The sequence below is a fragment of the Leptosomus discolor genome, chromosome 1 (genome assembly GCF_034619465.1).
Source record: "Leptosomus discolor isolate bLepDis1 chromosome 1, bLepDis1.hap2, whole genome shotgun sequence".
Taxonomy (NCBI): Eukaryota; Metazoa; Chordata; class Aves; order Leptosomiformes; family Leptosomidae; genus Leptosomus; species Leptosomus discolor.
The window spans coordinates 172,146,333-172,172,863 of NC_141391.1; the positions used below are offsets into that span (position 1 = coordinate 172,146,333).

Sequence of the window (26,531 nt, forward strand, 5' to 3'; positions counted from 1 at the left end):
TTGACTCCTGGGCAATATTTTCAGTGAGGGGAAGATAGTTCTTCCTCACTTTGCACGTCCGCCGTCTAAACCGAGGCGAACGCTGGAAGCCCCCCCCCACGTTAACAAGGTGAGAGCGGGCCGGGGCGGGGAAGGGCCGCCGGTGGCAGGGGCCGGGGGGCACCCGGAGCCCCTCACCCGGCCTGGGAAAAAACTACCCCAGTTTCTCACGGGAGCGCTGCGACGGGCCGGGCTGGGCCGGATCGGGCTCCGGGCCCCTCCGCCGGCCGCTTCGCCCCTGCGCCCCCGGAGGGAAATCCGCAGCCTGCAGCCCCTTAGGATCAACCCCGTCCCTTAACCCGTCCGCTGGCTGTAAGCCTGGGAGGTGGGAGAGCATCGATCTTCCAACGTGGGAAGGGGGGGATGCTTTTTTTGGTTAGCCTTTAGTCTGAGCTGGACTTCGCTGCCCATGGCGGGATGGGTGGGTGGTGGAGGTTGCCTGGGAAAATATCCGAGGCGACAGCTGTGGTCCCTGGGTTGGCTCCTGCGAAGTTTCTTCTTGGGGACTTTGCCCCTCAAGCTGTACGTGCTTCCACATGCCACGCACAGCAACTCTAAAAAGAAGAAAAGGAGTCATGTAATCATTTTCAGTGCTAGGATGGCACCAGATTTTTTAAAAGTAAGTGTGCTTGGAGTGGAGTAAATTACTTGACCCTATGGAATTTACAGTGGCTGAACCCATCTGGCTAACACTGAACAGAAGCAAATCACCAAAATTTTGGCTTGTCGAGAAACTCAAAAATGACTTGTAATCTCTTTCTTGCTTTGACTGGTGCTCTCCACTGAAATGTGGCTCATATTTAAGAGTATGCAAGGGAAAATCTTTTCAAGAGGGAGTGTAATTGAACCCTAAAAAGTCTTGTACAAATGTCCTGATTTTTTTCCAGATTTGGCTTTTGGTTTTCCCATTCGATACACTGAAAGTTATTCTGGGGGGTTGTATTTGTTAGGATGTGTGAAAATATCAATTTCATATATTATATAGAATATGAAGCAGAAGGACTGTAACAGTCAAGGTTTAAAAATAATATGCTGTTTTAGAATTATTAATATTGTATGTTACTGATTCAACTGTGTATTTTGCTAATGCGTCTGGAAACAGGAAAACTTTGGTGTACTTTTCATGTGGCCATTTTATGTTTAGAGGATCTGGAAAGGTGAACATGAACTTTTAGATGAAATTGCTTTTACGTAAAGCTGTAAATTTATTACTATTAAAATAAAAGTTTTGCTACCATCATGAATTACCTGAATAAGCATGTTAATTCATAAAGCACAGTTCCATTCTTTTCAATGGTGAAACTGCTTCTCTTTTGGATATTTAAAATGTCTTCATACTAATTGCATTGATCTCACTGTGTTTGCTGATGTGACATTTTATTCCTCAGGAAAAGAAAGTCATAATCCAAAGCTTTAAATAGGCAATAAAAATTAAAATACCAAAGGATCTATTACTGTGAATATCTACCAATTTCTTCTCATGTCACCCTCCTCCCCCCCCCCCCCCCCCCCCCCCGCCTCCTTCTCTGAAAAAATAAATTAATGCCTTTAATGACAGAGAGGTGGTGTGGCAATGAGAAGGGGCAGAATGTCTTGTGACTACAGAAATGGGGAGGAGGGGAGGGGGTGAAGAACAAAGCAAACTATGTAATTCTTAAGATGTGTTATTATCTATTCAAATATTTAAATTTCTCTGCGTTTAACATTAGCTTTTGATACTGAACTTTGAGAATTAAACTTTGCTTATGCAGTTAGTAAAAGGGTCTTGTAGTACAAATGAAGAGCTATGTAATAACTCTTTTTTCATTATAATTGTGTCTTTGTGAACTCATTTGAAACCTTGAAAAGGAAGTCAAATGAGCTTAACATCCTTAACTGTGTTTAAAGCAGTAGTTGGGGAGTCAGAACTTGTGGCTCAATACCTTGTCTTAGTTTGTCTACTGTGAAGAGGGACCAAAAAGGGACATACATATATGTATATACTTAATCTACAGCTTTGTTTATTAGGTCTAGCACTTGTCTATCTTTTTGAGAAACTCAGGGTTTTTGCTTTTTCACTGGAAGTTTTAATGATCATTTGCTGCATGCAAATGTATCTCCTGAGCATTATAAGATAAGCAAATGAGGAAAAAAAATCTATGTTTACAGGAGGAGGACATAAACCTAAGTCAAGGCAACAAAGGTAGTTGGAAGAAGAGCCAGAAGGAAAATGAAGGCGTTACAGTCATTTGCTCAGATAACAAGATGACACCTCTGTAATTAGTGCTTGTCTTGCAGCATTGCCCAGAGGTCCCAGATCAGGGCCTGTTTCATAGTAGACGCTTCGTATCCAGATTGTAAAACGTCAGTCTCTACCCCTCAGAGCTCAGAGTATAAACAAAGAGGTTACTCTAACTGTATCTGTGTGTATGAGGTATTTGAGCAAGAGGTGGAGGATGTTGGCTGTGATGCCACAAGCCTTTAGAGAGAGAAACTGAGATTAAACCTCAGGAAGATAAAGCCTGTGCTGAACTGCTTCTAGTATTTGAAGGATCTTCAGTCGGTGTTACTCTTTTGGGCTGCTGAAATCTTGCTTATGCAGAGAGACAGCACAAGGCCTAGGTAACCATTTGATCACTGTAAGCACTGATTTGATTTCAGAGGAGCAGGTCTAGGAATACGGCCACAATGTATTTTTCTTGGACAGAAAGAGAATAGATGATATCTTGATATCTTTTTCTGAGAGTTATGACGAGTTTTTATACTATTCTTTGATCTCCTGTGAAATAATCATAGTCCCCAGGGCGTGTATGTGCTTGTCAGTGTGTCCCCTGGAGAACAATACATCCAAACGGTAGCAAGGCCATGCCCCACCCACCTACAAATCCAAATTTGCTCAGCGGGGACAGGCTGTACCCTCTAAGGCAATAAAGGAAAAAGGACAGTTTCCTGCAGGACTAAGCCTCTGAAACACGAATAAACTCAGGGGGATTTGTTTTTATGCAAATCTCTTAAAGGTATTCTTTGGAAGTGTGAAGAATGCTCAGCTCACATCACACTTTAGAAGTGCGGTGATGTGAGGAAATGTTTAGCTGGAGATGGAGTAGGAGAAACGACACTGATTTCTTTGCAGATAAAGTCTAGTATTGATCTAACACATTGCGCTGCACAGAGACAGAACAGCTCCCTGTCCAAATATGAGCAACAAATACAAAACATATGTACTTGCAGCGTTTATGTACCAGGGTTTCACATTGCATATGATTTCCTGGTTGCTAAGTAGGACAGGAATCTATGCCCCATTGATTTTCTGTAAGATTAGGTCTTCTCTGCTCTTGGGTGCTAGATTTGGTGAGAATGGGTCTTTAGGTTCATTTAAATAGTTCGAACATTACCCATCATCTCAAGGACATCTGAATCTATCATTGTCTTACCTACCTAGTGATCTCACACCAAGAAAGCTAACTCCATTGCTATTTCTTTTTCACTTGAGGCCACTTCCTTGGGTTTTTCACATAAACCTTACTGGAACTTGTTGAAACTCTACCGTTCCATGCAAGTTGTCACCAGGGAAGTAGCAAGCTGAAAGGGAGGGGTTACAGATAATCTGCTTTCTTCACATAGTTGTCTTTGACGCTATAGGCCTGTCCTGTTAGGCACAAGTAGCTTGGGAAATATCTTTTGCCAGTGCAATTCATGCTGGTCCTAAGTTTACCACATCCATTTGTATGCTCTGTTGATATACAACATGCCTGAACCCAGAATACTGTTTGATGATGAAACAGTTGTGTTACAAATCTGTTATTACTTAAATGTATTTATTGCATTTGCTTTTCCGTCCTGTTTTTTTTCCAGCTTTTACTGACAATATCTCAGTGGTACAGAAGTTATCACAGTGTTTCTGTTTAGGAGGCAAAGGTTAACCTTGCCTACTCTTTATGTCTACCTCTCTTTAATCAGCTCATCTCTGGTTCAGAGGTAGAAAGAAAGACTATATATATCCATTCATTTGTACAGATATAGAGGGAGTTCTTCCTGTCCTGACAGTCAGAGGCCCCTCCCCAGTGAAAGAAGCATTCAATTATTCTCTCAGCTTTTATATTACAGTGCAGAGTAATGAATTAGATTAGAGACTTCATCTAGCTGATACTGACCTAGCATTACCATGTTCCCTCCCTTCCTCCCTCCCTCCAGTAGTTTCTCATCGCACCTAGTTAGCACAGTGGTTTGAGTATTACTCTGAACATCTCTACTGCTCTACGGTTGAGTACACTGCTGTACATTATAAGCCTTGGTAAAGCAAAACTGAAAATGCTCAGCATTTAGGTTTGGACTGGAAAAGCTCTTGGAGATCAGCTGCTTCTCTGAATGAACTGTGTATGACCCACTCTGTAAGTCTCATGGGATCATGTGAGATGTCTAATACTTCTCCTCTTGGATTGAGCATACCCGGAGAAAAGTCTATATGAAGCTATAAAGGTGCTTTTTGATTCAAGACTACCAGGCATTTGGTATGTATGTTGAAGGGGGTAGGTAAAAGCTTATTTAGAATCAGTGGTGTTATCTGTGTTAAATTTTTGGATTGAAGAGGTGGTACTTTTTTGTTAATGGTGGAAAACATTCTTCTATTTTCACTTTTCCTTGAGTGTGAGATGTATTAGTGAACTATCAAAGAAGTTCCTCCTTTTTGAGCCAGAGTTCATACATTATAATTTATTTTCTTGTCTGGCTTGTCAGCTTTGTCTCAGGGGTCAAAATGGTTGCATACATTTTCTAATAATCTTTGTCAATATTTGTTTACTTCACTTTCAGGAAGAGCTTTTTGTCTAGCAAAACACTAACCTTATTTCTAAAGAGTTAATTATCTACAATTCCAGGAGGGCAGACAGCAGTTTCATTCCAAAGGAGTAAATAAAATGAGTAATAGATGTGTGTAATACTACACCATCTAAGGAAAGAGCATTACATAGGTTAAATCGAAGCTAATCTGAAACACAAATACAATGTAGAGTCAGGCTGAGAAGATACATTTCAGACAAAGAAACACATTTTTCGTAATACAGAGGAAAAATCTTGCTGGTCAGTGATGATTTCCTATCTTACTGATGAAAAATTACCATTTTACATGCAGAGAAAAAACTCAGACACATTGCTAAATGTGTAATGATTTCAGTAGAGATGGGGATTTTAAAAAAATTCCTTAATAAAAGTCAGTGATAATCACATAGTACCTCTTGATTGACCTACGCTAAGAAATCTTTTGTTTGTTTGTTTGTTTTATATGATGAATAATAACAATTTAAAATGATGGTCTTAAACGTTGTTATTTGCAAGCATTAAAAACACATGCTGCACAAGCCTTAATTAGTTCTTCCATCTTCTGTATTTGGTATGTAGATAAATCCTTATTAATGGTGACAGAAAAGATGATACAAGATAAAGTTTTTGTTTAAGACCACACATAAATGAAGCCTAGAACTGAATGTTGGACAGGTTGGTACCCAGTCGTGTGCGTAGGTAATTGAGCTGTTATTGTCACTTCTATTACTTCTCTAATGTGTTATGATACTCTCAAGGTGGTGACTTTCTGTCTTCTTCTGCTGTGTTACTGTGCTAGCAATTCCCAAAGTATCACACAGGACACAACAGATAAGAGTCAAATGGTTTCAGGATGAACAGAAAGACAAAAGTGACCAACCAAATGGAATTAGAGGGGAAAACAGATGACTAAATTTATTTCAGTACAGAGGCCAGAACCACCCTCTACAGAATGTAGGTACTAACCAAATACAGTTCAGTGTAATTTTCAGGTAGGTAAGATACTGTATTACAGACAAATGTCATGCAGAGTTGTCTGAAAATTTCTATCAGATCAGTTTGCATCTAGTCCTTTTTTTTTAATCAACTATTCCATGCCTATGTCTCCCTTTAGAAAAAATTACTTAGAACTGAGCGCAGTACAGTTTTCATGCAAATGCTGGTGATGGTATTTTACCTTCCAGGGTTGTAAATTTTCTGTTTACCTGCAAAATTCTTGCAATAAAAATGAGAAACTTTCTTAAATCTTTTCTCATGCTTATGTGTTACACATAAATATAAAAGTCAAGAGCTAATTAGTGATTTTGAAAGTTGCATTTTTTGGGGAGCCTTGTCCAAAAGAAATCTTTTTTGAGCACCTTTCTGAAACTTGCCTCAAACAGGCACCAAAATGACCCACTAGTTGCCTTTTCCTGTCTCAACTTATCCAGAAATGCACTTAAGGTGCACGTGTTGTAATAGTGATAACGATACCGACTTGTTTGTGACCTCGGACAACTGATAACTTAGTTTTCCTTAGCTGTAATTTGGGTGATAATATTTACAAGCCTCAGGAAAATGAGTAGGGCGTGACTAGACAGTGTAAAATCTGTAGAAGTGCAGAGTGTGAAAGCCAGTTAGTGGGAGAGGTATGAATAAAATCTGGGAGTTCCTTCTTTCTAATTCTTGTACAGTCCACTAGAGCTGGCTGCCACACAGAGAAATGAAAATACACTGGATTTTTTAGATTTGATTTCATGTGATTCACTGAGGAATTTTCAGCAGTCTAAAATTTTTCATAGTTAAAAATGGCTTGTGAGGAGGGTTGTAACATCACAGAAAGGGAAATAAATTAAAAAATGCCAGGTGTAGCCTAGCAGATTTTGAAGTGGTTTTGTGACGTCAACATAGGGAAAGAAAGTTAACGTTTGAAACCAAAAATCAGAAAGGAAGGTTTTCACTGGTAATGATAATAAAGTTGTCATGTAATTCTATTTTTAATTCTATGAAAACTAAGTCCTGATATGTGGAGGGAAATAGAAGACAGTAATCTTAAAATTTTCCAGTGCAAATTTGGCACACCTCTCCAATCAAATGCATTTTATTTAATGATGTGTTTCTCCTTCACTAACTTTTTCCTATTTCACTCTCACTCCTGTCTACCTGAGTACGTTTACCTCTGTCAATTTGAACCATTTCATTTGTAGTTTAGATGGTTGCTAGACATACATTTTTTGAGTATTAGAAGACAGGATACAAACTTCTTTCTTATGTTGTAATCTTGGAGGTGATGTAAACCTCTGTTTTCCTGGGTTGGGGTTGGTGTGGTTTGTTTTTTGTGAGTTTTTTTGTTTGTTTGTTTGTTTTTTCACATTCATCAGTCAGCTGCAGAATAATGATAGGAGAAAAATATATTTATACAGAGGGTAGGTATTTGCTGTGAATGAAATACCTAAATATAACCTGTCTATTTTGAGGGTTAAAACTGTCAGTCTGAATAATTTTCTTTCTTTATTCTCCTCCGCTATCTGTTTTCATTCATTAATGTAAAGAATTCTGAGATATGAATTTCCCATCATAATGGAAAATATATTCAGCTTTCTTGAAGAGAACAAGATGTTTATTTTGTCCTCCTTTTAATAATACAAAACCAACAAAGCTTAACATTCTTGTGTTTGGGGACAAAATCTGGTTTATAAAAATGTAATAATCTATTGGACCAAGTTTTGTTTTGGTCAGGTGTAAATATGTTTACCTTACTTTAACTTGTAAGGATGCATGACCTCAGTGGAACAATGTAGTTGAGTGAAGACTGCTAATTTTTAAGAGAGTCTGCCCTTGGGTCTTGAACCTGCAATTTGCTCTGTGTTAATAGGTTCCTTCATGCATGGGGAACACCTTACTTTGTGTTCCCCAACCTCCTCCAAATTCAAAAGGATTATTTCTACAGAGGATAGTTTCTACTGTGAAAGCACTTTTAATCTAGAAAATTTTTCAGAGCAAAAGCTGCAGCCCTATTTTGTTGACATAAAGTATGTCTCATTTTTCATAGGAGGTTACCAGATTCTGCTCACTAATCGAAGAGCGCCTTAGTGATATTTGTAGATGCGGGATCATATGCCAATTTTAGCTGCTCCTGTTTGTGTTGGCTTCATAATTGGTATATTGATGTTCTGAACTATTGTTTTGCTTGGACATTACCTGTTGACAGACTTCCTCTGTACTGATTATAAGGCACTAAGTATACTTGTTTAACTTGATTATTGCCTGTATCTCTCTGAGGCCACTTTGTTGTTAATATCTCGTTTTACCAATAAGCTCTGTACAAACCTAGTTTTCTAAAAAAAAAATAGGATTTGTATTACTTTACTGCACTTTCCCAGACTTCTGGTACTTTAAGGTCTAGGTAGATAACTAATCATGTTTGTTTACCCATGAAGGCCACTACAGGTGTCAGACAAAAATCTAAGTTGTTTTTGGAACTGCAGTTGTGGATGATCATAGTAATTACTTTTACTAGCTCTCATACTGTTCATAAGATTCAGGTACATGGTAAAATACAAAAGTCAAGCTTCATCTTACTCAACTTGAGCCATAGAAAATTTAGGTATCTAGTCATCTAGGTACTCTTTGTAGTTAATGGATACATCTAAACACTTCCAGAGGGCAATTCATTCAGCCTTAGACAGGCTTTCAGTGTGGGATTAGTCACCCTTTTGGAGGTGCCTATCTTATGCCACTGATTACAGAGGAAGGTCAGAAAATTATCTTTGACTACACATCTGCATTTTAAATAGCTTAAGGTAGATGACATGAGCTCCACCCCAATCACTTTCAAAGGAAAGGTCTTCATGGAGCATGCTCAGACTTTGTAGAGCACCTAATTAACCATCTTTTGAACCATTCATTTTAGAAATTAAAAAGGGAATAGTGAATGGAGAAATGCAGGTGTATAATGTATGATTAAGGGAGAACGATCCTAATAGCATGGATTCTTCTCTACTCCTGCTACAAAATTCTTACATGATGTTGAGCAAGTCACATAAACCACAGTTTACAAAAGTGGTTACTCACTGCGTGTTGCTCATTTGCTAATTCAATGTCCTGTAATCTGTTTTGCACAAGGACTGAGCAAAGGAAGTTTATGGATGTCCTGCTTTGGACATTTCTATAGATATCAATTCAGTTAGCCAGAGTCGTGTAGCAAAAGATTAACTTAGAAAATGTGTCTTCTGTAAAGGGTAGTTCCGAACGTAGGGGAGAAGATATAAAATAGACGCATACTGAACAAATGTAAGTAATAAGTGCTAGATTTATGATAATGACTTTGGTACCTAAATGACATTGTAGTCACCCAAGACAAGCTTTAAGAACTTCTGATGTTCACAAAATTATGGTTAAATCCTGAGGTAGTAATATTTTGACTGGCAGCAGTGACCACATTTTGTCTTACACCACTCCTGAAAACTCAGTAGGTATGTACCTCCCTTGCACCTTACTAAAATTAAGAAAAAGGCAGTCTTTCAGCTTTTTCAACCATGAGGTCCCATATAATAGCCCTGTTCAGAGCGTGTGCAATACACACAAAGTGCAGCCAGGTGCCCCAGTGGCCAGAACACCCCTGTGAGATGCCCACGCTGGTGTCCTCAACCTGTATTTGTCAAGAAAGTCCTGTCAAGTTACTCTAAACTGAAATTCTCTTCAGTATTTCTTGTTGAAGCTGTTCCATTTTATGCTGGCTTGTATGAGTTACAGTAACCCAGAGAAAGACAAGGATTCCTGTTGAAGGCTTCAGTGGGAGAAGAGGATCAGGCTTTTGGTTGTTGTTCTAACTAATATTGTATTTTTATGCAGTGAACATCTGAATGTAGTTTAACAGTACCTAAGTCCTGCCCTTTTGTTCATGTTTCTGACAACTTTAGTCAGTTCCTGCTGAACTTGCTGGTGTCAGCAAATCCTGTTGTTACAAGTTGAACTCTTCTGTAGCACTTTTTGTGGAAGTTTATGTGTCCAAAAGGGAATTATGAATTTCAGCAGTGGGGAAAACACCTGGAAGTTGTAACACTCAGTGTCTGCAATGTCTCAGTACCTTCTGTGTCTCTGGCAAAACTGAGTATTGTCTCTGATGTAATGGAGAGAATGCATCTTGCTATGGATACACTAAATCAAATTATTTTTTGTTGAACTAAGTAGCATGGAAAACTTTAACACCAGTGCTTAAAATTTTTGAGTACTTGACTGCAACTTAAACATATTTCTTTCTGCTAAAGCATTTGTGCATGGTAGGCATATATTCAATATATAAACGCATACGTGACAGTTTGTGTGGTATGCGATCATGTAATGCATATGTATAGCACATTAGAGATGCTGTCACGTATCTTATTATAGATCTGACCTGTATAATCTACATCTAATGTAACATATAATAAAATATATAACGACCACCAAATCATCCTGTATATAAACAATATGTTCAGAAATAGCCACTTCTGCAGATTGCATACATATGCATCTACATACTACAAAATTTGGTACATGCAAGGGTTCTTTAAAAGTCAGAAGTATCAGACAGAATGTGAACATGTCATGGAAGAATGCTAGGGGTATTTTTCTCCAAACATCACAGAGTTGTTCGCATGGCAGAAGGAAAAATGCCTTCATTCATCTGTCACTGCGGTATCCATTCAGTTTATGAAATGCCTTGTTAGAAGTAAACAGCCTTTTTATCCTCCCTGAGCTATGAAGTCATCTGAATGGCTCATATGTTGAAAGCATCCCTGCCTGCAAAGACATCTGGATATATGAAATAAAGAAACATGAAATTAATTTGAATGTTGACTCAGTCTGATTTTCTGTGAACTAAAGACAACAAGTAGTTCGCAGTGTCTTCCTAGTGTCACAGCCCTCTTGGGATAATCACTATCCTGCCATAGATGCCTCTTGCAAAACTAGCCTCATTGTTTCTTGGGCCTGCCTTGGTCTTTGGCCACAGACACCTAGTCTTGTTTGGCTTCAGCTGTGCCTATTGAAGGTTTTTGACCCACACCTGCTCTCACTGTTCATCACAAATCTTTTGCCAGGCATGACACAGGGGTGACCCTAACCTGTGACACAGCGCTTACCTTTTCAGCTGCATCAAATTTTTCAATGATTTCTTCCTAAACTGTTCAGTCATATTCAGGTGGGTTGTCTTAGATGGTTTAACAAGGCCTTTATCTTTATGGTCTCATTCTTCATCACTGGTGTGGTTTGGAGGTCAGACAAGGAGCTCAGCTCTGGTGGGAGGGTTGTTATGGACAACTGACATGGCTATGAGCCTCTTCAGGTGGCCCTAGCTGAAACTTGTTATCTTTGTTCCGGAACAGTTTTTAGACTTAGTCATGATTTGGCTTAGTCATGATCATTCAAATATTTTAGAATTCATAAGTCTTTTCATCTGAATCATGAAATGTCTTTCCTCTGCAGTTAGCTTCCTTTATCTTCTCACAGCTAAAAATTGTGTGCATGTGCTACGGGCCGCTATTCTCTGTATCTCTCTCTTGCCTGCACTTTCTTCTTTACATTAATCCAGTGAATTTCCTTTACTCTTGATCTTTGTGATCCAGCATTAACCTTGCTTCCAGACAGCAATTCCTTCCTCCTTGCTTTCCCTATTTCTATTCTCAGCTGGCTAGGACTAGTTTTGTAAGCTCCTGTGCCCTTTAGCATATGCATTGCTAGGGCAGAGCACAGTTGGTAAGGTTAACAATTTATTTTGTTTGTTCAGTAGCTTCTTCAGAGAGGATGTGGTGTTATTTTAGAGACCCTATCAGCCTGTCTGACTAACTGCATATTGAAGTATTCATTGATAAGCAATTTTAGAAAATTACTTGAAAACATAAGCTGCACAAATCTCTCAGATTGTCAGTGGACACTGAAATGTTTCAGGTTTCTTTTTTTTAAAAAAGATTTATGTCCACTCTTCTTGTTAGCATAATTATGTATCTAGTACTCAATTTAGCTCTTTAGGGTGAAGATTTATACAAGAGTCCACTTCATCATCTCATCTTTTTTTTCTTTTCAGCTCTTCAAATTCTGAAAGTAATGAAACACATTTGTCACTGAATTATCTTTCAGAAAGTTTGAGGGAGAAATTTGAAGAAAAAAATAAAAGAATTGATTGTAAATGAGGTCTTGATAGAACTCCTTTTGAGGTAACATCTTCAATATAATTGAATGAAAGCAAATGAAATGGGGAAGATCATACAGTATAATTTCAAAGTGCGGAGGTTCACCCTCTGCAAAATTTATTTCAATAAATACAGGAGAAAATTGAAGCCCATCCTGTCTTTCTTACTCTTGGCAAATTGTAGAGATACTCAAACTAGGTTTTATGATATGGTTTTTCAAAGTAGTTTTTTTTTGTATTAGATGTCAAAAAGTTAAGAAAGGGTGATGTTTGATGAGATGGCTGAACAGATCTAAAGGCTTGCTGTTGCACAAAGGGCACTCCTAAGCCCGTTTTCCAGTCTCCTGGACACTGCAGTTTCCTTTGTAGTGGTACTATTCTCACCTGACACAACAGAACCCAACTAAGGGAGCACTACTCAAAAACCAAATTTTTTTTTCCTTTTTTTTTTTCTTTTTGTTTTCTGGGTTAGCTTGCTGCCAGTTTATGAAGCTAGAAAGCCTTTTGTTAAACTAGCAGAGTCGGTGCAAGCAAGGAGATGGGAATGTCAGGTAGACCTAGATTGCCTAAATGACTTCACGATAGTTTAAGTCATAGAACTGCTAACCTACAAGACTAGATATAGCCGTAAAAATATTATTTGGAATAATCACTTTCCTAAGGTAGTTATCTTGTAAATAATTTTGTATATTTTGGGGATGGGTCTGGGGAGTGAAGGAGTGTTTAAAAAACAGAAGATAAAAATACTGACTCCTATAAAGTTGCTTTTCAGAATCACAAAGTACAGTTTCCAAACTCTGAAATTTGCCACAGGCTGCTGCTAGAGCAGCTACAGAAGTAGTTACAGTAGGTAGCCATCAGGAAAAGATTATAAGGAAAAGAAGAGATGCTTTGCTGAGCCTGAGTTCAGCTTGAGGATCGGTGAAAAGAAACAGTCTTGACTTTCCAGGTGGACTTTATTTCCTTTCATTGTGAAAGAGTTTAGCATCTGCCTTGCACAGTGCCGCCAGGAGTAGAGAAGAGGCACACTGGACTGTTTGAGCCATGCACCGTGTATAAGGGTTCATAAGAAGGTAAGCATCCCAGCCTCCTTTAGCCCAGGGACTGTTGGAAAGGTGGCATGAGATCTTATTATTTCTTTGTCTGTGTCTTGTTCCTTTATTCAACTTACCTTATCATCACTGGTCTCCGTATAGGGTGCTTTGTTCATGTTTTGGCATTCCAGACCAAACCTCAGAATGCTTTGTGTTTATTTCTTTGCTGGGCGAGATGTCAACAAACCCAGGGGAGGGAAATAGTCTGTGTTTGCCTTTCAACAAAAGCTGAACTGATTTTCATGGAACAACAACAACAAAAATCATGCTTTCAACCCTTGGAATTTCCCTCACTTCTTTGATCTCAAAAGCTCATAAACAGCCAGGATGCTTCTAAAAGGCAGTTATAAAAATTCTAATGGGAGAAGTTAGATAACCCAAATTTCTATTAGCTGTAATAGCAGCTCTAACTTTATCATTTAGAAGCCTATGTTCTAAATGAGCTATAAATGATTCTGCTTCCTCTATATTATTGAAAGTGATGGAATTTTAGATGTATTCTGTACATTATTAATAGCAACCCTGTAAAGCTTCTATAGGCTAACCAGTACTTGAGTATGCATAGGCACTTAAATAGACACAGGATCAATAAAGAGAATTGTATTTCTACAATGTTGCAAAATTCTTGTGGTAGATAAAAAGTACCAGTGGCATCTTCATTTGTCGACTAGCAAGAGCTACTCACTGCCAAAAATCAAGATGTAGCATTTGTTATATTGGTATTCCTAAACTTTGTGTGTTGGTTACTAACACTGAGAAATTTGAAAATGCCAATCTTCCCATTTCCCCCCCACCATGGTCTGAAGAATTACTACCACTGAATATGTCAGTGTTTATTTTGGTTCTGGAGTTTTTCCTGGATCTTCCATTCCTGTATCACAGCTGCTTCCTCAGTAGCAGTTGCAATATACACATCAAAGCATGTTTTCCCAGTAAAGCGAATTGTTAATGTTATTGTTGCTGCTATTCGAAAATATTTTGGTGGACAGCTAGTTTGTCCTCTGTTGTCAAAAAACTTCCACTGTGTCAGGACACCACAAATACAGACCTGCTACAATGAACATGTTACATGTCATGGCATTTTGTGTGCACAGCACACTTGCTGATGTTACTTACTGCAGTTCCAAACATTTTTTTTTTTTTACTAATATCTGCTTACCAACCTCATGACTTTGAATATACAGTGTAGAAATTATGATTTGTCTGTCAGGAAGGCAGATTTAAAGCACAGATGCAATTTATAGAGAATGCGTACCCTTAGGGGGAGAGGAATAATTTCAGAGGTAAGACAGGATAAAAGGGCAGGGGCAGACGCAGTCTTCGTCTCAATGGAGACTGCAGCCTTTGCGCTTGCCTGTAGGTGAAGTGATTGGGACCATAAACATGGTATAGGGCAGAGCTACTAAGTGAAGGGGAGAACTTAGTAGCCTTTTGGTCACCTTGCAGAAGGTCTTCACTCGGACTTTGCAAATGAGATTTTGCAAAACAGTATTGATCACTGGAGCAATGACACAAAGTTATGTCATTATTAAATGGGGAGGCAGGGGGCTTTTAAGGATGATCTGCCATATCTATCACTGTTATCTAGTAAGCAAGGTGTATAAATCCTCTTACAATGTCTTTTATTTCTTTCTTTCTGTTAGTGCAATGTTCTGAGTTAGTATAATTTCTCGATTAATTTTCTACGTAGTACAAACTCAGCTATCCATCTGCTTATTAGATGATAGAATTATTAGTGTCAGTCCTTGTTGCTGCTTCTTGTTGGCTGCTTTTATCTCTGTTATATCTGTTTTGGGTACTGTCAGAGGGTTTTCCCCTTTTTATCTTTTTTGAAATATTGGTCCCTGTTCAGGTATCTGTGTCCAAGCACTACAGTTATTAGAATAAAGTGCATGATTTCCTGTGGGGTTTTTACTGAAGTCTGACATTTTAAGTCAGCAAGAACTCTGGTATGAATGACTTATTTGCTATACAATAATTATCTTAGATAATTATTTTTTTAAACCTGTCATAACTTTCATGTTATTTATTCTATGATACAATAGCACTATCTCATTCCACTTCAAAATAATTTAACTGAAATTTGTCATAGAGCAATAATATAGTGGAAAATGACTGAATTATAACGTATGTTATTTTGTACAGTAGCTGACTGAGGTGATGGCATTCCTTTGCAGAAGGGATTAAGAAACTAGTTATAGTTTTTAAGTGCACAAATGATAATTGATATAGGACATAATTTTCAACAGCTGTTGCTAATTAAAGCATTTCATAAGGGCTTCCTGACAGTATGGGAATCTTGCTGAGTTAAAAATGTATGCAATTAAAAAGGAATTACAAAATTAACATAAACTTATACTAGAAGAAATGTGTTGTACATGGCTAGTTAAAGTAGCCTTTGTTTAAATCGTTTTCTTGTTTCAAATATCTGAAATATTTCAATTAGAACATCCACACTACTCTGTATATAAGTTTGTTTGAAAGATGTCACATGAATATGTAGATGTCTAATTTTCTTTTTTTTTAATAAACGCCTATATTCATTTCTGTGAAAGATGAAAGTTTATCATAGAGCAACATTAAATGGACACAGAAACAGATAGTAGACAGAAATTTAAGTTACTTCTTTTGAAAGAGTTATTTTCACAAGTTCTGTGGTGTTCTTTCCACATCTTCCTGCAGTATTGGGACTACTCTGATTATCTCTAGTGAGGAATTTTATTGTTATTATGGTTAAAGAACCAGTCCTGCGCTTCCATGATACTTTTTACCTAGACATTGCTTTGACTTCTGTGTGATGCAGAAGGGAAGAAGGACCAAGCTTCTGACATGTCATATATGGAATTTCTATCTCCTACATGATATGGGCATTAACTGTGCCTCCATTAATACTGTTTTTTGGGGATAGGTAGAAGGGAATGGAAAGACAGTTAATAGGCTGTCTAGAATCCATGAGGCTTTGGAGTAATTCCAGTTTCATTGAATAATGAGAAAGTAGATACTTCTTCATTGCTGCCCTTAGGAAACTCAGAAGCGTGCAATCTACTTAGGCAGGAGGCATACTGAGTATAAGATTTGGCCTTTATTGCTTTTTGAATGACTTCACAGAAGGTGACAGAAAGTTGAGAAAAAAGGTGGATTAAATGTGGATAGGCTGAAGAAACTTAGTATGAACTTTTAATATGATCTGTTTGTGCCTGAAAGGTTGAAATACTTCTGACCCTAGCTTTCACATGGGCTGTGTATTCTTTATAGCTTTAATGTTTAAAGTCACTGTCAAAAATCTGTTTGGATCAAATTAAGTTATAGTTTCTTCCAACAAGGGCTGCAACACATGGCACCAATAGCTTTACTTTTTTTGCAAATTTCACAGATAAAAATCCCACAGAGCCTAAATATATTTTGATCTTTTCATTCAGAATGATCATCAGCTGTCTCATATATGCTTTTATTTATATACGTATATGGTCACATGCTGAGATGTTGAAAAATAAATAATAAAAGCATTATATTATAATTTGTAAATGGATTGTCTTAACTGATAAAGTAATTGCCCCTTATATACCCTGACATGTAAATGTCACTGGTATCAGAAGCTCGCAAATGACATGTAGCATGTATCCTATGCTACAAACGCAGGTTATATCAAGTAGGTATCCCTGTAATATTGGCTTCTCCTTATTTCCAGCAAGTAAATGTAATTAAAAGCCGTCAGATTTCTTTGATAGGTAGTTATGTCTCGGATCTGAGACACAGAGATAACAAGGTTATTAGAGAGTGCTTAGGCAAGGCATGTGTTCTCTGGACCCTTGCACATGGAGAAACATTTATGGGTGCAGAACAAAGAGAAGACCATAGCACAAATCCACACTTGCCAAAATCCAAGTGGGCAGATTTACGTGCCCCAGTAGCATGCTCAAAGACCATCCCCTTGAAACCACTGGATTATCAAATGCTTTTGTGGCAGATGTCTCTTGTTTTCCCAGAATGTTTTATGCCATTGTGTCACATCATTTTCAAAAGACAGGAAGTGGCTCAGCAACTAAGCATGCTTGGCTGGGAGATTGCTCCCCACTGTGCAGTGTGGCAGGAGATGAGCCACAGAAAGTCTTGGTGAGGAGCTGGGAGTGTACAGCTTGAGAAAGAAGGGAGAGCCTGCTGAGAGGCACAGGGAATATAGCCCTGCCTAGGTCTGCCTGAAAGTTTCATGTTACTTAGTGAACTCCAGGAAAGCACTGAGGTGGCAGACACTAAAACTCTGGGCAAGGACTTCAATGCAAGGATGTGGTAGGCAGCAGGAGAGTTGTCTCTTACAGTCTTTTATTTTCCTGTTCTGTCACTTAGCCACTTTTGGTTTCTACATTGAAGAAGTGAGTTATTCTGGGTGGTATCCTGACATTATGTAAGGGTTTGTTTCTTAGAGGTTTAGATGTACTTTGGTTTTACTCTGGGGTGGTCATGACAACAGCATACCTATTTGAGAGCTCTAGCCAGCTGAGGATTCCACTATGACAGCCAGTCAATCATAAACCACAATTATAATCTGATTTGCTGCAGATTAGACTGTATGTTCACCTATTGAGGTGGGTATGTTCACTTCCTGAGAGGGTTTATGCTGTCAATAGGAAGCTGTTTATAAATTACTGTTCCATTGGTTTTTTTTGCATTGCAAATGACAGTTGTGTCCTGTGGCTTTCTGGGTCTTCTGTATGCTGATACATATTTATGCAAGCATAACATCAAAAAGAAAAAAAAGATAGATGAAGGGAAGAAAAGATCTCAAAACTACAAAATTTAGTTTCTTTTCTACATTAAAATGGACTACAGTAGTTTTATCATCTGCTAGCATAATACTAGAAACAATCCTTCTGACATAAAGAATAATTACTTACAGATTATGTACCACTTGCAGGTGCAATGATGAAAGAAAAAAGTGACATTATTACACTAAGAAATACAACAATATTCCAACCCACAAACATTTGTACTGTCTGATGGGTACAACTCTATGACATCTGATTAACAGTAATTTAATTCATACATAATAAGTAAAAGCTCTTCCATGCCTGAAAATTAAGATTATAAAATGTGATTTCTACAATAAATTGGTGAAAAAATGACTAAGCTATTTCACACAAATGGCTTTCCAGCATGAACTCGTTGATGACAAATTTATAAATTATTAACAGTTATGGTATACATTTTTAAGCAAAATGTTAATGTATTGCTTTGTGTGACATTTATTTTCACCTACAGATTTTCTGTTCTGTATAAATTATTTCAATGAATGGAGACAACTAATAACATTTTTGATCATAAACATAATCTCAAGTTTTGAATCCCTTTCCTAACATAGAAACTTTCAGTTAGTTGCTTATGTTGACTTAAAATTGGTTCAATTGTTCATGTTGAATTAAAATTACTAAAGCTTTAAACAAGCAAGGTGTTCACAAAAATGTCCTGGCTAAGAAATTTCTGGTGGTTGCATAGGTGTTTTTTAGTTCCTTGGTTTGATTTTTTTCCTTGGGGAGGGTATATCGAGAAATATGGTAAAGTTGAAAAAGGAATTCCATTTTATTTTTCTGTGAAAGTCTACAAGGAATTTATTACCGTGAAACGAGAGAATTTCTTTTCTATTTTTTTTCCTCAACAAAGTCAATATAACCTTTTAGTGTAAATAATATTTCAGAAACACTGTATTAAGCTGCTAATGATATGATATGTAAGTGATCTAGTCCCAACAGAATGTTTTCTGAAATTAGTAAGGAAAAATTAGCGTCTTGTAGATATGAAGGTGAAATTCTAAAAAATAGAGATATCCCTTTATTCGATTGGCATGATTTGTTGTAAAACTATATATTGCATATTTAGGGAGAATGTTAAAATTTTCAGGATGGCAAAGAACTATGAGTTTGGTATGTGTGTTTTTGTGCCGGACATCCCTTAAAGTTAGTGAATATAAAAAGTTCTGCTTCCAGAATTTAAGCTATCTCAAGTTTTGACTTTGTGCAACTTAAGTACATGTTTTTGTTTTGTCTATACATTACTGGAATGTATTACCTTTCTTCCCCTAGGCCTGAATAATAAATTAACGACGTGTGTATCTGACATGCAACAATTAGCTTATGCTGACACAATCAAGACTTTGTGAGGTCTATAACATGATTAGAACTTTTTTTTGGGTCATCATGAAGAGAAGCAAAGAGTAGAAGGCATGAAACTAACAATGGAAACAAACAAACAAGCAAGATTGGAAATGTACTTTTGACCATTCTTAAGCTTAAATTCCCATCTTTTCCTGAGCAACAAGTAACTGCAAAAAAAAAGATAGACTTGCATGTTGTTGTTATCATCAAGGGTTAAAATCATAGATGGGTAAGTAGAACATTTCAGTGATCAATTCAAAGAAACAGAATTCAAGCCAGAATGGAGAGCTTTGATGCCTGTTTACAGCTACAGCAATAAACTTTTGAAAAAAAAAAAAGAAGTTGCCTAGCTAGTTGCTGCTGAAACTGTTTTTCAAAAAAGCCAAACATTTAGACTTGAAAAACGCTTTAGCTATTACAGATTCATTAATCGATACATTATTAAAAGATGACAGTTCTTTTGTTTCCTTTACAAAACTGCACAATGTGAAGGCCAAGGAACCAATTCGTCACAAAACATCACAAGGACATTACTAAATTAACATTTTTTAAACATGAGAAGCTTGCCTCTTCATTAAAATGACTGTCCGAAAGAAGATCTTATTGCTGAATATTGTCATTTTTTTGTGTTACATCTCAGAAAACAAAAGAGTAACTGGTAAATGACCAATATTCATTCAAGATGAATAGTTACAAACTGCATTACATCTTCCTTAGTATTGAAATGACTTATTTGATTTCCTTATAAATGACAGTAATAAATTATACAATGAATGGAATAGTGTCTAAACTAAGCTATGAAGTTGTAATGTGTAGGTCCCATATCTAGTTATCTTTATGAAATCCATAGATGTCTGAACCATTCTTGTTACATTTCTCTCAGACAATAAACCAGAATCTGACTGGATTACTCTCACCTGTATTCAGCTACCTGAAAACAAGCTATTTAGTTGAAAGTGGCCACATAGGTCTCTTGTAGTTAATGAAAGAGAGAAATAGCCTCATTTGAGGATTCATCTCAATAATCATAGATGATTTAGGCTGTGGTGACTTTCTCCTTGGAGGTCCACTCTCCTCTCATGAAGAGAGGAACTTTGATGGTGAATTTATATTGAAATCTTAACTTTTAGATGCCTAAGAGATGAATTCCACTTTGTATATGCAGAATCTGCTCTCCACTTTCTTTGAGGAAAACACAGCTTAATGAAAGAGATTTCCTAGTATTAGCATCTTCTTGCATCCTGAAAGGAAGTCTTTAATAATTGTCATGCTGTGGCTGACATGCTGAAGCTTCATTTTTGTTTGGCACTACCAGAATTAACTATGATTGAAGAATTATACAATAAATTTTACTTAAAAGGCCCATGGAAGGCCATATCAGTTTACCATTTTTTAGTGGAAGATAATAAAGAACACTTGATTTTTTAGAAGATATTAGAATTCCAGGGCAGTATAAGATTATAAATGACTTGCTAATTGTTTTTGATTAAAAAGAAGGATCAAAAATTCAGTGAGGCTACTGAATAAAAATGAAGATAATATATGTTGTGACAAACACATGGAAAAAATAATGAGAAAATTTGCACTTTACAGTTCTGTTTTGATCCAAAAATTACAATAATGTTCAGAATTTCTTTTTTTCTTCTCTCCTTTTCTGTAAAAGGTGACAATATAATTACAAGGTATATGTTACACATGCCATACATACATATGTATATTTATAAGTATATCTTTTCATGTGTAAGCTACTTGAGTTCTCTGCGTACCTGTGTATGCATACATTATCCATTCATGCAGTACTACTACTAGTTATAGACTTCTGTATGTTAAATACACTGTAGACAAAGTAAAGAAGAATCCTTCCCAAAAAAGCTCAATGTCGAGTCTGGGTAGACAGGTGCATCACAGCTGAAAAAATAACAGGAGGTGATAAACAGCTAAAAAATTATTGAAAACAGTAATTTAAAAATGTTATTTTGTATCCTTATTGTCTATAGAGATCCTCTAGAGTTTGTATTATACTAAACAATATATTTCCATCAGCAGCTAGCTTAACTCTGCAGGAAGTCCATTTAAAAATGGATATAGCAAAAGTATTTATCAGCAGACTAATACTATGGTGTATCTAGGGGTTTTCAAACTTATCTGAAGATTTACTAATACCACAGAGAGAAATTACCTTCATAAGAAAGCTTTAAAGGAGCCAGGAGGAAAAGAGACAGTAAGTTTCTGCTCAACACATAACCCGTTACACACTGAAAATATTGACTAGGAGAAAATATGACAATCAATCAAAAACAAGAATAAGAAAAAAATAGGAAGAGTTTCGATGTGCAAACAAATTGCATAAGACTCTCAGAAGAATGCTAAAAGATTGAGATAACACTCATTCCCTGAAATGTATTTATTACTTACAAAAAAACAACAGGAAATACACACTCTGAATTTACTGCCTTGAAGTCCCAATCTGGTATTTGCTATATTTTAATGCCTTTTTTTTTTTTTCTGTCAGTAGTTCTATAAATTGAAATTCAACGACTGGTAAGACACTTGTATTTCTAAGTCAATTATTTATGTATCGGTAATGAACATGATTTAAGACACTATATTCTTGATAATCCATTTTGTATAATTTTATGCTTACTATATAATGTAACCCTCTACTTCGCCTGTTTTTTTTCTTTTTATATCTGTAGTGTAAAAGAAATACCGTGTTACTTTACAGTCACAGCTGACTTATGCTGCAATTGTCTATTTATGTTTCATTTAACTACCAATCTGTCAACAGACAAAAATATTTCATCTATAGCATCCTGTATTCTGTAAACCTAAAACCACTTACATATACTGACTTTTTAGCAAGTGACATACTTAACAGTAATGCCATTTAATCTGATACCGTCTTTCATCCCCCTCCCCATATTTAAGAAACTTGAATATTTCTGTTTCTTTGTTCCATTTTGCTATTTTCTATGTGTGACATATGCTTTCCTATTTTGAGAAGTAGTCTATGAAAACTTTATTAATCTTCTGAACGCTAGTTTTAAAAAATACTTACTGTAAAATGCTGGTTTGTAAGAAGGATCCATTGAAGTGGGAAAATGATGTCATTACTCAGAGTAATCTACCAAAACACAGATTTTACAGAGGAATATTCCAAGACCTGGAGCAACGTAGTGGGACAGAGCTCTCCTGTGTGATGATACTAATAAACTCACTCTTGTAGGTTTTATTAGTATTCATTTGCAATCTCCTGTCTTTTGAGGATTATTGCCTCCTGGTCAGAGTGACACCTAGAGCTGAGTCAATCATAACTGAGTTTATTGGATTGCAGTGTGTCTGTCACGTTGTGTAATAATTAAGAAAAAAGAAACATGTTGGAGTGCTTTAATAATCATAGGGTATAACCCTAATTAAGCCAAGTAAACTCCATTTCTACTACATCTCAAAAGACTAGAAAAATACTGCGAGTAAGTAGTCCCAGATAGAAACAAATGTCATATTGAGCCCTTTGAATATTATCGGAAGTGTCATTTTCATTTTCAAGCTTTCTCTGTCAGACTGTGTTAAATCTTATTCATTCATACGAACTGAAAGTGATACCAGAAAAACCAAAGAAATGCATTTTTCCTCAGGGAATTTATTGTTTTATCATTTTAGGCAAGAGGCTAAATCACCAGGTCTGGGCAAGCAGCAAAGTATGCATGTGGAGGCTAGAGGACAGGAATATCCCTGACAGGTTCCACAAGGCTACTCTGCCAATGTAGGCCCACGGCAGTCCAAGACTACTCAGATGGGAACAAACCTAACAGCTAATTGTAAAGTGAACTTCTACATTTGATCAGCTGAATTGCTCACTAGGCTCCACTGATTGTATTGGTTAGATAGCTACAGTAGCCATAAGGTGATCTTAGACACCTGAAGTTATGTATCTTGATGTCTAAGGAGGTACCGGCTGCTAATATCAGGTTAGTAGCACATTCATTGGAATTCATAAATAAATAAAAAAAATAATAAACTTTTTATATTTTCTGGCATTTCTGTGTCATTACAAAGGTTATAAAATACAGGTCTATATATGTATTCTCTCGCAGTTGGTATTCTCTCACAACTCACAGGAATTCAGGCTATTTGCTACTTCAGAAAAAGCAACAAATTTCTTGAGATTTGTTAGTGAAAAATCACAGTGGAAAACAATAGTGTTTATGCTTGTATGGGTGCAGGTGTGGCAAAAGAGCTATAAATTTAACCTATCATCAAGTTCTTTTAACTTAGATGGTGTTCAATCATCTTTTCTCAGTCCACCTATGTCCAGTGCATATTTGGAGGCATGACTGTTCTCTTCAGAAGCCTCAGTGATATTAAGAGTTTACAAATGTTTGCACAATGTCTGTGTGATGAGAACAGATATGCAGATCTGAAAGTTATGTAATCCTAAGACATCTGGAAATGTAATGCAGATTGTCAAACTTTGTCGCTTATTGTTAATACACACTTATGCATACAAAAACTAAATTTAATAAAAGACACTTTCTGTGAGATTACCATTCAGCTGGACTAGCAACAATATTAAAGGGGTAGCTGAAATGGATGTGTTTTTCTGTTACTTAATCCAAATATATTTCTTCACGTAATTTAAACATGTATATCGTCTTGTACAATAATATGGGGATTTTTCAATGTGGTAATCATATCAGAATTATATTATTCATACAGTTTTTGCCATTGATATGTAATTTATATTAGGTTTCTTCTTGTTTTCCAGGTCTCCCAACAAGGACATGGCTTCAAATGAAAGAGAGATTGTGGTTTGGGTTTGCCAGGAAGAGAAGATTGTATGTGGCCTGACAAAGCGCACAACTTGCGCAGAAGTGATTCAAGCACTGCTTGAGGAGCATCAGGCAAAGTTTGGAGAGAAAAAGGTCCTTTTTGGAAAACCTAGCGATTACTGCATTGTAGAAAAATGGAGAGGCTCAGAGCGTGTACTTCCTCCCTTGACAAAGATTCTGAGGCTTTGGAAGGCCTGGGGGGAAGAGCAGTCTAATTTGCATTTTGTGTTGGTAAAGTCAGATGCTTTCCTCTCATTTCCATTGTGGAAGACAGCTGAAGCTAAGGTAGTACAAAATGTAGAAAAACAGTGGGAGCTTAGTCCAGCAAATTACATGAAGATGTTGCCAATAGACAAGCAAAAGAAAATTGTGAGGAAGACTTTCCGGAAACTGGCCAAGCTTAAACAGGACAGTGTTCAGCAAGAGAGAGATAATATGGAGACACTGATTCATCTGATCATTTCTCAAGATCATACCATTCATCAACAAGTCCTTAGAATGAAGGAACTAGATATGGAAATTGAAAAATGTGAAGCAAAATTCCATCTAGATCGTGTGGCCAATGATGGAGAAAATTATGTGCAGGACTCCTATTTAATGATCAATCCAAGTGAGGCTGAGCAGCAAGGGAGCAGGCCGGATGATCAAAAAGACATGCATGACTATTTGAGCAAAAGTGAGGGAATTTTACAGGTTGAAGAGAGATTGAAACATCACAAACAACTAATAGAGAAGCTATGTGCTGAAATTGAAAGAGAGGTACATGGTATATGCACAGAAAAAAGTGGAGATGATGTTTGCACAGAAGGAACTGCTAATGCTGAACTGGAAAGCTCAAATTTGGAAAGTATAAAATATGAGCTGGAAAAAAGTATGAAAGATGGTTTGAGAATCAACTCATATCTGAGCTGCATTCAGAAAGAACTTACATATAGGGACTCACTGCTTCAAAAGAAGGAAAAAGAATATGAACTTCTTTCAGAAGAATTTAATTTACTACATGTTAAAGACAACACTGAAACTAGGCTTCCATCAAATGAAGAGCCATCCAAGGGCAGTGGCATCTCCAGTAACAGCAATGCTGTTCCTGACTTTGTTCATAGAGTGACCAATCTGGACATAAATGATACAGACTCTGACACTGGAATCAGCTCTACACATAGTCAGGACTCTGAAATAACTTCAGGGGACATGGTACTATTGTCAACATAGTTGAAAGCAGTCACACATTTTTGAAAAATCATATTTTGGAGGATATTTATAAGAATTAGTAAACCTTGTTGTCTTGAGAGTTCAGCCCTTCAAGATGTTAGAACTGTGGCACTGCTTTAGCAAAGTAAACAGTGCCTATTTATGTGCTTAATAGGATACTTGTGCTTAAATGCATGGGCAGTTTCATGGGTTAACTGTTAATAGGTGCAAGGTTGGTTTTGCTAAATCACCACAGACTCTTTAGACCTTGTAATATTGACACTGAGTGAAACAGGAGTATTCTGACTGGCTTGGACCAAAACTCTGGAGATCTGATATCCCCTAATCTTTGGGTCCACTTTGCATCTCTAACTTTTTAGGAATGTGAATTAGAGATTAGACCAAGAGAGCTTGATTTTCTGCTCTGTTACATCAGCTGGAGTTTCCCTGCCATGAAGCTGCTGTAAAGGAACACATAATTGAGCATGTAATCTGTTAAAAAATAGTTTTAATGATATTGTAGGACAAAAAAAATGCAATTGCATTTATGCTGTATATTTAAATTTCATTTTGAGTTATCAGGATGATGTTTTCAAAAACACCGAAGTCCCATTTTAAAAATTAACTTACACACATAGGTTTTTAATTTTCATTCTCTTTCAGCAGTGTTTAACTGCTTCTAAGGTCCTTAAAAGCCCTACTTATCTGCTGTTACCCTGTAGTTGCCCCAGTGATGCTTAAGCGCACATAGTTCCTGCCAGTGGGCATGTCAGAACTGCCCAAGTCCTGCTTATGCGAGACGATTAAATCCCAAGCTCACACCTAACCCCAGGGGCATTTTCAGCAAGGCTTTCTCCCGCCTATCTCACCAGTCAGATTCAGTGTCTTAGGCCTCCTTAGATCATCACTACTGAATAATGCATAACAGAAGGGACAGGCAGGAACCAGACATTTTGGCTTTGGCTAGACACTGTTTCCCAATAGCCAGGTAGATAACATTTTCACATAACAGGTAGGTTGTCAAATCCTGTCTCGTGCTGCTTTGGAGCAGGGATATGGACCTGTAAATCCTACTTCCTTGGTGAGGACTTTGGGATACAGCTAAAGCTGATCCACTCTATATAGCTAGTTAAATATTGGGCCCCAGGAAAAAAAGAAAGAATTCAAAACAGAAGAATTTAACAGCTATGTGGTTAAGTCAAATGACTGCATTTAGGACATAGCAGTTGATCGCAAATCCTTCTCCAGCACACTGCTCTGAATCCAAAGTGAAGGTGTATAACTG

The 26,531-nt window shown here is 37.1% G+C and overlaps 1 protein-coding gene across 1 annotated transcript; it reads left to right on the top strand.

Annotated features, from left to right (window-relative positions):
- The first annotated feature begins 448 nt into the window (after nt 1-448).
- On the top strand, nt 449-25,267 carry RASSF9 (Ras association domain family member 9). Its single transcript, XM_086461906.1, has 2 exons — nt 449-561; nt 23,992-25,267. The coding sequence occupies exons 1-2, from the start codon at nt 449-451 to the stop codon at nt 25,265-25,267; spliced, it is 1,389 nt and encodes a 462-aa protein (XP_086318032.1).
- Nucleotides 25,268-26,531: the final 1,264 nt, after the last annotated feature.